At 43.0% G+C, this 17159-nt stretch overlaps 1 protein-coding gene across 1 annotated transcript in view; it reads right to left on the reverse strand.

Moving 5' to 3' along the window:
* Positions 1–14951, reverse strand: part of pdzd8 (PDZ domain containing 8) — a 249511-nt gene extending 234560 nt beyond the window's left edge. The window contains exon 1 of the mRNA XM_073027847.1: positions 13733–14951. Within this exon, the coding sequence (XP_072883948.1) occupies positions 13733–14547 (815 nt within the window). The 5' untranslated portion in view covers positions 14548–14951. The remainder of the gene's footprint in view (positions 1–13732) is intronic.
* Positions 14952–17159: the final 2208 nt, after the last annotated feature.

A 17159-nucleotide genomic window follows, 5' to 3' on the forward strand; every position in this document is an offset into this window, starting at 1 on the left:
CCGTGATCCTCCGCATTTTCCCTGACATATAAAGACTTCATGATCTACAAGTTGCAAACTGCACAGCTCCAGGAAAAAAATGTTGTATTAAAGGCAGCCAATTGTAAAATAGATGTTGCACCCACCCTCCCTAATCCCATTCAAACACCCAGTTTGCAATATGACGTATGATTCACCATCTAGTTTCATAGTTTCAGTGACTCATTGATAACTTACTCTTCTCAGTTATAATAATGCTTGTGCATGCTATTACATTGATCCACAGCTTCGACCACAGAGAGCAATATGGACCAGGTTCAACTACAAAGGATTTCAAGAAAATCCCTGTAAAGGTTAAATTGCCCTAATATTTTGCCTAGGTTATGTGCTAAATTGTTTAATTCATTCTGATTCAACTAAAAAAAACAATTTGGATTCACAATGAGATGTTGTTATTTATTTATTCTTATTTAGAGATACAGTGCAGAATAGGCCCTTCTGGTCTTTCGAGCTGTGCCCCACTACCGCAACCCCTCGATTTAACCCTAGTCTAATCACGGAACAACTTACAATGAACAGTTAGCCGACTACCTGGTATGCCTTTGGACTGTGGGAAAAACTGGCGGGCCTGTAGAAAACCCACGTATTCCACAGATAACATCAGACTTGAACTCCAAACTCGACCACCCAAAATGCAATAGCATCCCTTACCATCACACTACCGTGGAACTTATCAAACCAACCAGCATCGCCTTCCATGCCCAGTGCTAAACAACTCTTTCCTTTTCATCTGAATTCAGCTTATTTTTAAAGAAATGGTTCCTTGGTAGGGACTCTTACTCAATGCAAGCAAACTTATTGCAATTTCTAATGGTGCTTTGCCAAATGGCTGAGTCACTCAATTAGATGCATCTTAAACAATTCCGACAATATATGTGAACTTCTGCTTTTGGAAGGAGTGGACGGAAACAATCCTGATGTAATCAGCTATTTTCAACCTGTGAAGCCCAAGGACATTGCTGCTAAGCTTCCCACTATCCCCCATGCTTGGCTCAGTGGCATTTCCTTTGCACGATAACCTTACTGGAATATCTGTACCTCACCTCACCTCAAAACTACAATAACCTTACTGCAATATCTGTACTTCACCTCAAAACTACAATAACCCTACTGCAATATCTGTACCTCACCTCAAAACTACAATAACCTTACTGCAATATCTGTACCTCACCTCAAAACTACAATAACCTTACTGCAATATCTGTACCTCACCTCAAAACTACAATAACCTTACTGCAATATCTGTACCTCACCTCAAAACTACAATAACCTTACTGCAATATCTGTACCTCACCTCAAAACTACAACAACCTTACTGCAATATCTGTACCTCACCTCAAAACTACAATAACCTTACTGGAATATCTGTACCTCACCTCAAAACTACAACAACCTTACTGCAATATCTGTACCTCACCTCAAAACTACAACAACCTTACTGCAATATCTGTACCTCACCTGAAAACTACAACAACCTTACTGCAATATCTGTACCTCACCTCAAAACTACAATAACCTTACTGCAATATCTGTACGTCACCTCAAAACTACAACAACCTTACTGCAATATCTGTACCTCACCTCAAAACTACAATAACCTTACTGCAATATTTGTACCTCACCTCAAAACTACAATAACCTTACTGGAATATCTGTACCTCACCTCAAAACTACAACAACCTTACTGCAATATCTGTACCTCACCTCAAAACTACAATAACCTTACTGCAATATCTGTACCTCACCTCAAAACTACAATAACCTTACTGGAATATCTGTACCTCACCTCAAAACTACAATAACCTTACTGCAATATCTGTACCTCACCTCAAAACTACAATAACCTTACTGCAATATCTGTACCTCACCTCAAAACTACAATAACCTTACTGCAATATCTGTACCTCACCTCAAAACTACAATAACCTTACTGCAATATCTGTACCTCACCTCAAAACTACAATAACCTTACTGCAATATCTGTACCTCACCTCAAAACTACAATAACCTTACTGCAATATTTGTACCTCACCTCAAAACTACAGTAACCTTACGGCAATATCTGTACCTCTCCTCAAAACTGAATTTCAGGTATCAGAATTTGCTTTAATATCACCAGTATATGATGCAAAATTTTAGCTTTGTGGCAGTAGTACAATGCAATACATAGTAATAAACACTGTAAATTACAATAAAAAGTACATATAGAAAAGGCAATATTGGCTGGTTGGAATGTTGCAACTTGGTTTTAAATACTCTGCATCAAACTAAAAGTACATACTGTAATTTTCATGCATCACCAAGAGAACAAGAGCAATGTGTAAATTATGGAGGGTTTCCCACAGAGAGGAAAGCACGAGGTCACTGCACGTCCAAATTCCCTTTTTGAATTTTTTTAAATATCCCAGAGTGCCTTTGACTTGTTGATTTTATTTTCTCCAAGAACCTTTTTCTCCAGGGACCAGACTATAGAAAATGTGTTTACACAGTTACATATCTGTACTCGTGCAACAGCATCACACTTGTGATACATGCATGAAAAACACTGGGAAACAGAAACGCAGCAGCAAAAATGGTGATTGATGCAAGAGCTTGATATTTTAGCAATCAATTCACAAGAGGAAAAATGGTTAAAATGGAAGTTTCAGACTAAATAAAGACATGGTATATTGTCTCTGTACCATCACATACAAGATTTAAAACAATAAAAATCTTTTTGGAAGTTGTTCTGCACCCAGCAGCTGATGTGAAGAACCTTAGAACTGTTTAAAGATATTGAGAATATAAGATGACCATGGATGAAAATGACTTGAGTTATGACAAGATATTAAGTCAGTGGGATGAGTTAAAATATAACAAAAGGACAAAATGGAAAAGGATCTGACGGTGCTATATCTCAATGCACTCAGTACACAGAATAAGGTAGATGATCTTGTAGAGCAGTTAGAGATTGACAGGTATTACATTATGGACATCACATTTGTTGTGGTTGTAAGAAGATTGTAGTCGGGAGTTTAACATCCAAGGATACAGGTTGTACCAAAGGGTAGGCAGAGGGAGCAGGGTGGCTCTGTTGATTAAAAAAATGAAATCAAATTATCAGAAAGAGATGATAAAGGATCAGAAAATGTAGAATCCTTGCAGGTAGAGTTAAGAAACTTTAAGGGTATGAAGACCTAATGGGAGTTACATACAGGCTTCCAACAATAGTCAGGATGTAGGCTACAAATTACAAGAGATAGAAAAGACACAAGACCATAAGACAAAGGAGCAGAATTAGGCCATCTGGCCCATGGAGTCTGTTCCACCATTCAATCAAGGCTGATCCTTTTTTCTCTCCTCAACCCCAGTTCCTGGCCTTCTCCCCATAACCTTTGATAGATAGATAGATAGATACTTTATTCATCCCCATGGGGAAATTCAACTTTTTTTCCAATGTCCCATACACTTGTTGTAGCAAAACTAATTACATACAATACTTAACTCAGTAAAAAATATGATATGCATCTAAATCACTATCTCAAAAAGCATTAATAATAGCTTTTAAAAAGTTCTTAAGTCCTGGCGGTAGAATTGTAAAGCCTAATGGCATTGGGGAGTATTGACCTCTTCATCCTGTCTGAGGAGCATTGTATCGATAGTAACCTGTCGCTGAAACTGCTTCTCTGTCTCTGGATGGTGCTATGTAGAGGATGTTCAGAGTTATCCATAATTGACCGTAGCCTACTCAGCGCCCTTCGCTCAGCTACCAATGTTAAACTCTCCAGTACTTTGCCCACGACAGAGCCCGCCTTCCTTACCAGCTTATTAAGACGTGAGGCGTCCCTCTTCTTAATGCTTCCTCCCCAACACGCCACCACAAAGAAGAGGGCGCTCTCCACAACTGACCTATAGAACATCTTCAGCATCTCACTACAGACATTGAATGACGCCAACCTTCTTAGGAAGTACAGTCGACTCTGTGCCTTCCTGCACAAGGCATCTGTGTTGGCAGTCCAATTAAGAACCTATCAATCTCTGCCTTAAATGCACCCAATGACCTGGCTTCCACAGCTGCATGTGGCAACAAATTCCACAAATTCACCATCCTTTGGCCAAAGAAATTTCTCTGCATCTGTTTTGAAAGACGCCCCACCGTCCTGAGGCTGTGCCCTCTTGTCCGAGATTCTCCCACCATGGGAAACATCCCTTCCACATCTACACTATCTAGGCCTTTCAACATTGGAAAGGTTTCAATGAGATTCCCCCCTCAGCCTTCTGAATTCCAGCGAGTACAGACCCAGAGTCATCAAATGTTCCTCTTATGATAACCCTTTGAATCCTGGAATCATCCTTGTGAATCTCCTCTAGACCCTCTCCAAAGCCAGCACATCTTTTCTAAGAGGCCCAAACTGTTCACAATACTCAAAGTAAGACCTCAACAGTGCCTTAAAGCCTCAGCATCACATCCTCGCTTGTGTATTCTAGACCTCTTGAAATGAATACTAACATGGCATTTGCCTTCCTCACCATCGATTCGACCTGCAAGTTAACCTTTAGGGTTAAGAACTCCCAAGTTTCTTTGCATCTCAACATGAAAAAGGGCAATGTTTTGATGTCAAGGGGGATTTCAATATGCATGTAGATTGGGAAAATCAGGTTGGTGCTGGAATTTGTAGCATACCTACAAGATGGCTTTTTTGAACAGCTGAGGAGGATTAATGGTGCCTAACAGTGACTCCTTTGCTTGCATCTTCAGAAACAGCTCTATTTCCATCTTAATATTTCTATTTCTCCCTTTCAGAACTCTTTTGAAGACCCTGACCTGGAGTTACATGCTGACTTCGGTTCTTTGCAGGAATGTGACCCGTTCTTGGGGTTTCACAACTGGTCGTTATTCGATATGCCAAGGACACGGCCTAAAATCTCAGCTCGCCTTCGGAGTTCCGGGATCTCGTGGCTCTGGAAACAGGTGCACCGAAGGTCAGTGTCTCTGCAGGAATCCAGGGTGTCATGGGAGACGGAAGATCTTTGGCTGTGTGCCCAGAGACCCGAGTTCTTTGGCCACAGAGCTCGGAAAAAGCGACACAACGGACTTTTAACATTGTAATCATCGAGTTGTTTGTTATATTTCCCCTCTGTGAAATGGAGACACTTCTTTTTCCCTTATCAGGGAGAGAGAGAGAGCCTGTGGTATGTCAAATACCAGGTGAACGAGTAGTCTTTGGGGTACTGTGAGTCTGTGTCTTTGCTGTTGTTTTGCTGCACATTTGAGTGCTCGGTGGTGTGTGCTGATGCTTTTTTTTTGCTGGTGGGGGAGGGGGATCGTTGCTTTGCAGCTGCCTACGTGTGGGAGGGGGAGCTGGGACAGGTGGCTGTGGAGCTCTAACATTTAACTGTCATTCAAAGTGAACTTCTTTGCTATTACTAGGGAGAAGGTGCTTGGGAAGCTGAAAACTCTGCAGGTAAATAAGTCACCTGGACCAGATGGACTACACACCTCGGTTCTGAAAGAGGTAGCGCAAGAGATTACGGAGGCGTTAGTAATGATCGTTCAAGAATCACTAGATTCTGCAATGGTTCCAAAGGACAGGAAAATTGCAAATGTCATTCCAGTCTTTAAGAAGGGAGGGAGGCAGAAGAAAGGAAATCATAAACCAGTTAGTCTGACCTCAGTGGTTGGAAAGATGTTGGAGTCTATTTTAATGAGGAGGTTTCGGGGTGCTTCAAGGCACATGATAAAGTAGACTAAAATCAGCATGGTTTCCTTGAGGGAACATCTTACATGACAAATCTGTTGGAATTATTTAAGGAAACAATAGGCAGGTTAGACTACTATAGTGATTTTTGGGTTCAGCACATTTACATTTACCATTCGGCCACCAGTCTTCAGTTCTGAGTACAAATTGTGGATTTAATTTGGAGTGCAGCTCTGAAAAATGGGTTCCTAAAAGCCGTGAATCCCAGACCTGACAATGGTGATTAAAATTCATTTGGATGCCTGTGGTGTGGGTGCGAATCAGGAGGTGTGAAGTTTGTGTGTAGTTTCAAAGTAGATATGAAATTGTCCTTCAGTGTTTAGCATAGGTTGCTAAAGTATAATCACGTGAAGGCAGCCTCCTTGTTACTCAAGGGCACGTGTCAAGAAGATTTATTCATTCCTCGAGATACAGCACAGAACAGGCCTTTGAACCACACCACACAGCAATCCCCAATTTAACCCTAGTTTAATCATGAGACAATTTACAATGACCAATTTTTGGACTGTGGGAGGAAATCAGAGCAACCAGAGAATACCCAAGCCTTCCATGGGGAAGACTTACAAACTCCTTACATGTGAAGCTGGGATTGTACTTAAAACTCTGATGCCCCTAGCTGTAATAGTATCCCACTAACCACCCTGACACAGTGGTGTCAAGAAAACAACCTCTCCCTCAATGGCGCAAAAACAAAGGAGCTGGCTGTGGATTACAGGAGGAATGGAGACAGGCTAGCCCCTATTGACATCAATGGATCTGGGTCGAGAGGGCGAACAGCTTCAATTTCCTCAGCATCCACATCACTGAGGACTTCACGTGGTCTGTATACACCAGCTGTGTGGTGAAAAAGGCACAACAGTGCTTCCATTAGGTCTCAACCTCAGACGGTTGAGGAAGTTTGGTATGGGCCCCCAAATCCTAACAACTTTCTACAGGGGCACAATTGAGAGCATCCTGACTGGCTGCATTACTGCCTGGAACTGTACCTCCCTTAATCGCAGGACTCTGCAGAGAATGCTGTGAATAGTTCAATGCATCTGTAGTTGTGAACTTCCCATGATTCAGAATATCTACAAGGACAGGTGTGTAAAAAAGGCCCGTAGGATCATTGGGGACCCGAGTCACCCCAACCACAATATATTCCAGCTGCTACCATCTGGGAAATGGTACCACAGCATAAAAGCCAGGACCAACTGGTTCCAGGACAGCTTCTTCCACCAGGCCATCAGACTGATTAACTCATTCTGATTTCAGTGTACTCTATATTACACTGACTGCTCTATTTATTATAAATTACTATGATTGCACATTAGAGACATAACATAAAGATTTTTACTCCTCATGTACGTGAAGGATGTAAGAAATAAACTCGATTCAACAACGCTACCGTGGCGCCCAAAGTGTGTAAGGCCATAGCGCACTCTATGAATGCACGCACATTTGGAAGCTCAGCACTGCAGCCAGACACTTCTTCCTGGTATAACTGTACAAGTTGCTCTAGTCAACCAAAGGTCCCACACTTTGTCAGCCAAGTGTTTCTGGATTTCTGCAATGCAGCAGTGGGCAGCTGTGCCACATCTCAGCAGGAAAAGGTTTCCTGGACTCAGAGATTTTGCATGCTCTGGAAATGCAGAGCAACACATATGAAATGCTGGAGGACTAAACAAGGTCAGGCAGCATCTATGGAGAGGAATAACATTTTGGACTGAGACCTGGACTGGAAAGTTACCTGGACTTGGACTTCATCAGGACTGGAAAGGAAAGCAAAGAAACCAGAATAAGGAGATGGGGAGGAGGGGGAAAGAGGAGAAGCTGGCAGGTGACGGGTGAAGGTAGGTGGGTGGGGGAAGGAGAATGAGGTAACAGGTTAGGAGGTGATAGGTGGAAAAGGCAAAGGGCTGGAGGGGAAGGAATCGGAGACAAGATTCAAAAGTGGAGAGTAACACTGACTTTGTGATCATTGCAAAAGCTTGTATGAGCTTGTACTTGTAGATATCAGAGATCACAAATAAACTATGTTTTCTACTTGCAAATAAATACAAATGTCTACAGAGTTCTCAAAGTCAAAGTCAGGGTCATACACACCTCTTTGGAACATTGCCTCAAGATTTTTGCAAGCAGTTTTTGCTGATAACACGCCATTAGCTATTCAAAGTTGATACAGAAGTCAGAAATGATTGCGTAGTGGTTAGCTCGATGCTATTACAGCTCCGGGCATGGGAGTTCAGAGTTCAATTCTAATGTATACCGTAATGAGTCTGCATGTCCTCCCTGTAGAAGCATGGATTTTCTCTGGGAGCTCGGGCTTTCCAAAGATGTACCGGTTAGCAGGTTAACTGGACATTGTAAATTGTCCAGTGTTTAGGCTAGGGTTAAATTCAGGTTACTGGGTGGCGTGACCTCGAGGGGCCAGAAGGACCCGTTCTGTGCCGTATCTCAATAAATAAATAACTCTACCAGCCAAATACAAATCACTCCGTTTTTGATCAATGGAATATTTACCTTCACTTTAGTAAATGGCATTACATCTCAGCACGGATGACATAGTGGCTAGATCAATGCCTTACAGCACCAGCAACCCAGGTTCAATTCCCACTGCTGCCCGTAAGGAGTCTGTACATTCTCCACGTAAATGCATGGGTTGCTCCAGGTGCTCTGCTCTCCCCACACAGTCCAAAGACATACTGGATAGTAGGTTCATTGGTCAAGTGGATGCAATTGGGCTTCACGGGATCACTGAGCCGCATAACTTTAAATAAAAAATAAATCTCAGAGACAGGGCCAGAGGGTATGTACCCCAGGATAAAGACCTTGCATCCTCATTGGCCACAGGAGTAGTACCAGAAGCTGGAGAGTGGAAGATGTTATTCCGTGTTCAAGAAAGATAAGAGGGTTAACACTGAGAATTATGGACCAGAGCCTCTTACATCAGTGGTGGGCAAATTATTGGAGAAGATTCTTAGAGACAAGATTTATGAGCATTTGGAGAAGCATAGTCAGATTAGAGAAGTCAGAATGGCTTTTTGAGGGATAGGTCAGACCTCACAAGCCTGACTGAATTCACTGAGGACGAGACAAAACAAACTGATGAAGGTAGAGCAGTGGATGTGGTGGATTTTAGTAAGGTATTTGACAAGGTTCCCCATGTGAAACACATCCAAAAAGTCAAGAGGCATGAGATCCAGGAAAACTTGGCTGCCCTGAATTCAGAATTGGCTCGTTTGCAGAAGGCAGTATTTGATGGAGCATATTCTGCCTGGAGATTGGTGGTGAGTGCGGTTCCTGGAGTTCTGTTGTGGGACCCCTGATCTTTGCCATTTATAAATTACTTAGATGAGGAAGTGGAAGGATGGATAATTAGGTTTACAAATGATGTGAAGGTTAGTGGTGTTGTGAATTGTATAAAAAGTTGTAGCCGAGGACAATGGGATATTGATAGGATGCAGAGCTTTGCTGGGAAATGGCAGATGGAGTTCAATCCGGAAACTGTATGGGGTTAATGCTGGATTTTTAGCTTTATGGAGAAACAAAGAGATCTTGAGATTCACCTCCAGAAACTCCTCAACATTGCTGCGCAAGTTGGCAGGATGGTTGAGAAGCCATATGGTAGATTAGCTGTCATTAGTCAGGGGACTGGGTTCAATAAGGGTATCGCGACAGCTCTATAGAACTGATTGAATCACACTGTGTTCAGTTCTGGTCACCTTATGCTAGAAAAGATGGAGAAGCTTTAGAGAGGGTAGAGAGGATATTTACCAGGATGCTGCCTCGATTAGAGAGCATATCTTATGAGGATATTTTGAGTGAGCTAAAGCTTTTCCCTTTGGACCAAAGAAGGATAAGAAGTGGCCTGATAGAGGTGTACAAAATGATAAGACATAGATAGCGTGGACAGAGCCAGAGACATTTCACAAGGATGAAATGGCTAATACAAGGTGTTTAAGTGTTGAGGAATCAGAGTGTGTAAAATCTAATTGACTGTTGGAACTGAGGGCTATTCTTTGACATATGAGTGTATTAACATAGTGATTTAGATGCTGGCGCTGTTTGATTCTAACATGAATTCTTTCTCTTCCCAACTAACTCGAACACTGTATTTGAGGGGATTTTAAGGTGATTGCAGGAAAGTAGAGTGGATGTCAGAAGTAGCTTTTGTTTAATTGGAGCGAAGAGTACATGGAACGTGCTGCCGTGGGTTGTGGTAGAGCCAGATACATTAGGGACATTAAACAGACTCTTAGATGGGCGCATGGATGATAGAATAATGGTGTGCATGCTATAGGAGAGGGTTAGGGCTGGAGTTAGAGCTAGATTGATTTTGGAGTAGGTTAAAATGTTGGAACAAAAAACCTGTAGAGTGTTGTTCTGTTCTATGGTCTAAAAGGTGTAAACATCCACAGAGAACAAGCATCCCCTAACGTCCTCCAGCAATAGACACGAAGGGTCACTTCCTGGAGCAAAGGAGTTCAAGGAAACTGCTTCGCCAACACTTTTTTTAAGAAACAATTGTTCACTCCTCTCTCTTCTGGAAGGAGTCTTACAACCTTCCCAATTTCTCCCAATGGCTGACTGTTGGTTGTATAACAATGTGATCCTTTACTGGTTACTTCAGAGTCAAACTACCAGCAAATGTGGAGGTGATGGTTGTGTCACTTCTGTGTCAGATAGCTTACTCCTGGGTTTCATGTCTTCATGAAGGACCTCTTCTGGAATTTGTGGTCATTTAATCTTGAGGCATTTGAGACTGTGGAAAGAGAGATCATACTATCCTGTAGTATTTGGCACAACATTTTGCCAACTACTACAGGAAGGATGCATCTAACCTCTAGAATAACATTTACTTCTGCTTTCAGTGTCACCCAAATAGGATTTTTCTATGAATGAACAGTGGTAATCATGATTCAGATGAAAATACTTGAAGAATTTCACTGGAGACCACTTTTAGTCATTGCATAAGACCATAAGATACAAGAGCAAAAGTAGGCCAATTTAGCAGATTTTGGGAGAACTGGATACAAGAAATGTGACAGTATGATTTTCACATTATATATTAATAATTTGGATGATGGAATTGATGGCTTTGTAGCCAGGTTTACAGATGACACAAAGACAGGTGGAGGGGCAATTAGTGTTGGGGAATCAGAGTGTGTAAAATCTAATTTACTGTTGGAACTGAGGGCTATTCTTTGACATATGTGAGTGTATTAACATAGTGATTTTGATGCTGGTGCTGTTTGATTCTAACATGAATTCTTTCTCTTCCCAACTAACTCGAACACTGTATTTGAGGGGATCTGTTTTAAATCAAAGTGCAAAATGAGAGTAGCAAATTGGCATTATCATCTCTTCCGATCAAAGGGCAGGTTGTAAAATAGGCTGAAAATTTTCCATTCCTCGATTTGTCTTACTACTTGAGACAAATTTCATACCTCTAAATCTGAGGTCATTGTATTGAACATCTTGTCTTTAGATAATTCTTTTTGTTTCAGAGGTTCTAATGGAACGATTGGAAACTGTTCCCACATCCAACATTGGAGAGAATAGATTTAATTTACATTTACCTCCCAGTTTCTCATTTCATTCCTCCGTCACTCCACCACCCACACATCTTCCTCGTCACCTGGCTTCACCTATCACCTGCCAGCTTGTACATCTTCCTTATCCTCCACCTCTCATTCTGGTGTCTACCACTTCCTTTCTAGTCCTGATGAAGAGTCTTGGCCCAAAACATCATTTGCTTATTCCTCTCATTGATGCTACCTGACCCAAGTTCCTTAAGTGTGTGTTGCTCTGGATTTCCAAAGGGCAGAATCTCAGGTGGTTTTGAATTTACTTTGTTCATATCTTTATTTGCTTTTCCTCCTGCCCTGAGGAGGCAGATTTTTATTTGTGAGGCTTCACCCAAAATGCTTGCAGATGTTTCAGCTCCAGTTGAGAAGCCATGATCTGTGTGCAGTTGACTGCACACTGCTGAGAGCTTCTCCACTGGAGCCAAAACAACTGCAAACATTTTGCCAAGCTCAGCGATCAACCAAACTTCCAAATAGCCAACCTGAGCTACCAATATTACACAATATTCAGAACGCTGACTGTGTTGCAGGCCAGTGATTGCCAAATATAGTGTGTGTGTGATATATATGGCAAGTGCAATATATTTCAAAATCAGGTTTAATATCTCTGGCATATGCAGTGAAATTTGTTGTTATGTGGCAGCAATACATCACAATATATAATAAAACTGTGAATTGCAGTAAATATAAATATGTATAAAAAGTTAAGTAATGCCAAAAGAGAGAAAAAAGTAGTGAGGAAGTGTTCATGGGTTCAATATCCATTCAGAAATCAGATGGCAGAGGGGAAAAAGCTATTCCTTAATTGTTGAGTGTGTGCCTTCAGGCTCCTGTACCTCCTCCTTGATTTTAGTAATGAGAAGAAGGCATGTCCTGGGTGATGGGAGTCCTTAATGATGGATGCCATCTTTTTAAGGCATTGTCCCTTGATAATGTCCCGGATGTCAGTGAGGCTAGTGCCCATGATGGAGCTGACTGAGTTTATAACTTTCCGCAGCTTATTTCAATCCTGTGCAGATGATGATGCAACCAGTTAGACTGAATGTTCTCTGTGGTACATCTGTAGAAATTTACAAGTGTCTTTGTTACAGATTACTATCAAAAATTATCTTCCACTCTGGATACTTTAATTTGGCCAAGTTCACTACCTAGAATCCTTACAACATTAGCAATCTGAAGTTAAGTACTAGGCTCCGGTCTACCACAGCATCAATGTATATCTACAATATTCCTGCAATTGGACAATATTCTCACTAGAATATTGTCCAAGATCCCCAAGAATGAAATGAAGTCAGCCCCTCAAACTGCTTCCCCCATAAACCCTGGTGCCTTTTAATCACAACAACTAGTCACTTATCAAATAATTCTTGGCCTGACCTCAACTGACAGACACCCTATTCCAACTAAATATCATGAAGTATCACTTCACAACACCCCTGATAAATGTGCTCTTTACAACTCTGGTGCTTGGCAACTCTGTTACTGAAATAGTAAATTTTCAGCTTTAAACTTAACTTACTGTCAGTGCACAGGCTCCTACTAGGCTATCCTCAAGTTTAAAAAGACCTAATTTATCAAGCAACCACTCACTTTGCACCAAGGAGCTGCCTCTTGACTTCCACACCAGGCAGCTTCAGCTGACCAGGACATGTCACATGTCTCCAGGAGGTTTTGATCTTATCTATTTTCAGCATTTACCAGAAATGAAGAAACAAGACACAGAACAACCTGCCCCGTTTCTCCACACACTAAATGACAACTACACCCTTGCTTCTCCAGCCACTCACTGCCAGCACTTTTCCATGGACCTGTCTTGTGGGTAGGAAAAATCCTACCCAAGCTGCTCACCAGTGCATAAAACTCCCCTGGGTACAGCCAGACTGAATAATACCAGGGGCACAGTAACTAACGTTATTTCCAACTTGCAGCTTAGAACATGACATCATTGAAAGATGGCCAGCAGCCATGCCACACATTGGGAAAGGCCTGCTGCTTTTTTCACGCTTAGGCATGGCCTGTGTGTTGCTTTGTGACACTGCACATTGCTTGTTTGTCAGTCTTTGTTTTTGTATAGGTGTTTCCATTAATTATATTGCGTTTTATTCCTGTAAATACAAGGTAGTGTGTAGTATCATACGGTATATGTACTTAGATAACAAATTTACTTTGAACTTTTTATCGCATAACAGTAGTTGTGCGTGGGTGGGAGGGGGTGCCATCTGTACCCCAACACCGTGCCAAGAGATGACAGGGGTGAAGTCACCGCGGCGCATTGTTGCCACATTAACTGGGGACAGGGTCATGCTGAAAGTTGCAGGCAGAATGATCACCTCATTCACTCATTCTCTCTCTCCACACACAGACACAGACACACACGGTCATTACCTGATCTTGTAGTTGGGTAAGGTATGTTTCCTCTTGATGACCCTCTTGAGCTGGTTAACGATGATGGAGGTGAGCTGTGGCATGGGTCGGCCCTCAAACTGCGACTTCACTTCGAAATCGATGAAAGGGTCGTCCATGAAGGCGAAAGACCAATGCGTGAAGGGACGCCGGGTGAACTGCAGCCTCAGCCGGCCCACCACCCTCCTCATCTTGACGAAGAGATAGGCCGACTTGCCAAAGACCAGGTCCACGTCAATTGCGAGATGAAAGCCCCCGTTGTACTCGAGCTCTACCTCGAAGTTGAGCTCATCGAGGACAGCGCCGCCGGCCTCATCGTCCTGGCCACCGGCGGCGGGGTTCGACGGGACGGGCTGCAGCAGCCGAGCGCTCCGGAGCACTGGTAGTGCGTTGCCCAGAGAGATGTCGCGGAGCCTGAGCCCCTCCAGCAGCCGACCCGCCGTCTTGGTCTGCAGCAGTTCCTCGAACTCCACTTTAATCTTCTTGGTGATCCAGTGTCGGACAATCGGGGTGTCGCGGAGCTCCCGAAAGAGAAACAGAAAGATGGCGTTGAGAAAGAGGCAGCTCTCGGGCTTGCTGCCGCCGCCGGTCCCGGGCGCCGAGCAAGTGGAGTCCGGGGAAGCCGGCGGCTCCTTGCTGCCGCTGAAATAGTCCTTGAGCGGGGGCTCAACCACGGGCTTGACGTATTGTACATGCCGGGGTACAGTCTCGGGTTTGTTCCGGTACAGCAATAATATCTGCAACACCACGACGCACAGAGCCCCGGCCAGTGCAGACAACAGGATCACATAAATCATCGCCGCTCCTTTTATATTTTTAAACACTCACCTTTTATTCTTACTAATTTTACATTTCCCTCTCTCTCCTTTCTTCCTTGCTACCATATTTAAGGCTCCATATTTTCGCGGACCGTACCTAGCAGCACAATGAAAGAGAGAGTCTGTCGTCCTCCCCTCCTCCTCTTCACAACCAGCGTACGTGCGCAACACGCCCCGCAACAGCGCAAACGCTTGCCCGCGGCTTCCAAACCCCCCAGTGGCCGAGCCACGCTGCGCCAGCACAGACCCGATCACCGGCCGGCTCCCTGCTGCGGATTAGGGTCAGCTGGCGAGCTGTCGTCAAATAACCAAACCCGGGCAAACAGCGCCTATGCGTTTACAGTTGAAATGTATTTTAATCCAAAACACGAGTTTGGGGAGACTGCAGCACCGAACCGGTCCCGAGGCTGTGGACTCTGCGGTTCATATCCTCTGTGTTCAAGCCTTACCTGATTATTGTTTGCGCAATTTGTTCTCTTTCATTTTGCACATTGAGTGCTTGACTATCTTGGTTGTGTGGGTTTTAATGGGTTCTTTGTTCTGTGGCAGCCTGCAAGAAGACGAATCTCAAGGTTGTCTACATACTTTAATAATGTACTTTGAACTTCATGCGTTCACATTTTATTTGCGCTTTGTCTTATAGTGTTATCTGCTTTCAAGAAAAAATGTTTTCTCTTTTTCATTTCCAGCTTGTTGATAGAAAAATACATTTTAGCCTTCACTCTTCTGCCCTATTTAAGGCTCTTCGAACAAACGTTGCCTTCATCCTGAAGGATCTCTGTTCAGTAGTAATCCTGTATCAGGGGTTGGAGTTGCATGAACTACGAACGAGCCCACAATGCAGAATACTGCTGGTTTCTAATATGGCCGACTCTGAATAAGCTGTATCTCCGTCGCGGTGCCGGCGAGCAGTTTTAAGGACCAGTATCGCTGCAAGGTCTTCCTCAACAGCGACTCCCCTACTTGACACCTCCAGATGAGTTGTAGGTTAGTTTTTTATAAAGGAAGTTGCAGTACTTTATTTAGTTTGAAACCATTGAAATTTATTGTGTGGAAAGTTGTTTTTAATTAATTTCTTAATTCAGCACAAAAATAAAAAGTGAAATCCCTTATAATAAGTCGCCACGAGAAGACCATTCACACTCTCAAAGACCCCACCAGACAACCTGTGAAATCCCATTTCCAAAGGTCGCGAAGTTCCCAGGGATTTGTGGATTGTGGACCACCCGGAGATTCTTCATGATTGACAGCCATGAAAAGAAAGAATGAACCACGAATGGTCAGACGAGAACTACCAGGAGATCCAGCTAATCTACTACAAATGTAAAATGTTCCTCGATTGGCAGTTTCACCACTTCTCAAAGGGAAGTAAACGTTCTAAGGACTCCCGAAGGCTGGGGTCCGAGAGAAAACCCGTGAGATGTAGAATATTTTGCGGGAGACGAGTATTGGAGACTGAGCAACTCACTCAGCCTATGTTCAGGAGAGGGAAACCGGGGGTCCATGAGTCAGTCCTCAGAGCTGGAGAGGGTCAGTAATTTTAAACTGCTGGGTGTCACTTATTTCAGAAGTCCCACCGTATAAATGCAATTGCAAAGAAAGCACGACAGCTCCTCTACTTCTTTACCAATCTGCGGAGATTCAGCATGTCATCAAAAACCTTGACAAACGTTTATGGATGTATAGTGGAAAGTGTAAGATTGCATTACGGTGGTATATCAAGGCAAATGGACTTGCTGTGTTGTCCAGAAGACATTTCACCACTCATCCAAAAAGCTGCTTCAGTTCTCATCCATGGAGGGTGGTTGAACGGCTTATAAACTCTGTGAGCTGTTGGAAGATATAGCAATCATATGAGGATCGTTAAGAGTAGTAGAGTTAATGAGATGGTCATTAGTCTTACCTTTGCATGAATAGAGGTGTGAACTGTAGTGGAAACACTGAGGTAGAGATGTTAGGACTGCATTATAAGTAGCTGATTCATCGTGTCATACCCCCTCAGTTCAGGGATGGGCTTTCCGCTGTGACAAAGGTGACTCCTTTAACCCCTCTTTCAAACCACCTGTCCTCCCTGTCCAAAATGTGCACATTGTTATCATCAAAGGAGTGTCCTTTGTCCTCTGGGTGTAGATATACAACTGTGTTTTGACCTGAGGTGTTAGCTGTCCTATATTGGACCATCGTTTGTGAAATGTCTCACCGATAGACAGATCTGTGTAGTTCTCATTGCTTTGGATGGCTTGTACAATATTGCTGTTTATGTTTGATCCTTGGGCTGGATGAGTCTCTGTCTGAATGTGTCTGTAGGTTTGAAAAACATAGGGATCTGGAGTTTGTTGAAAATCATTCTAAGTTTCTCTGAAACTCCAGCTACATATGGGATGACAATGTTTTTCCATCTGCTTTGCTCCGTGCATCTGTAGGGCTGATGTCCGTCAGGTTTTGTTGCTGTCTTGTTGAAGGCCCAGTCAGGGTGGCCGCAAGCTTTCAAGGCTTTTCTCAAATACGTGTGCTCCCTATCTTTAGCTGTAATGTTAGTGGGCACATTCTGGGCATGGTGATGGAATGTTCTGATAATCCCCAACTTGTGC

Source organism: Hemitrygon akajei, chromosome 23, assembly GCF_048418815.1.
Source record: "Hemitrygon akajei chromosome 23, sHemAka1.3, whole genome shotgun sequence".
In the NCBI taxonomy this organism is placed as follows: Eukaryota; Metazoa; Chordata; class Chondrichthyes; order Myliobatiformes; family Dasyatidae; genus Hemitrygon; species Hemitrygon akajei.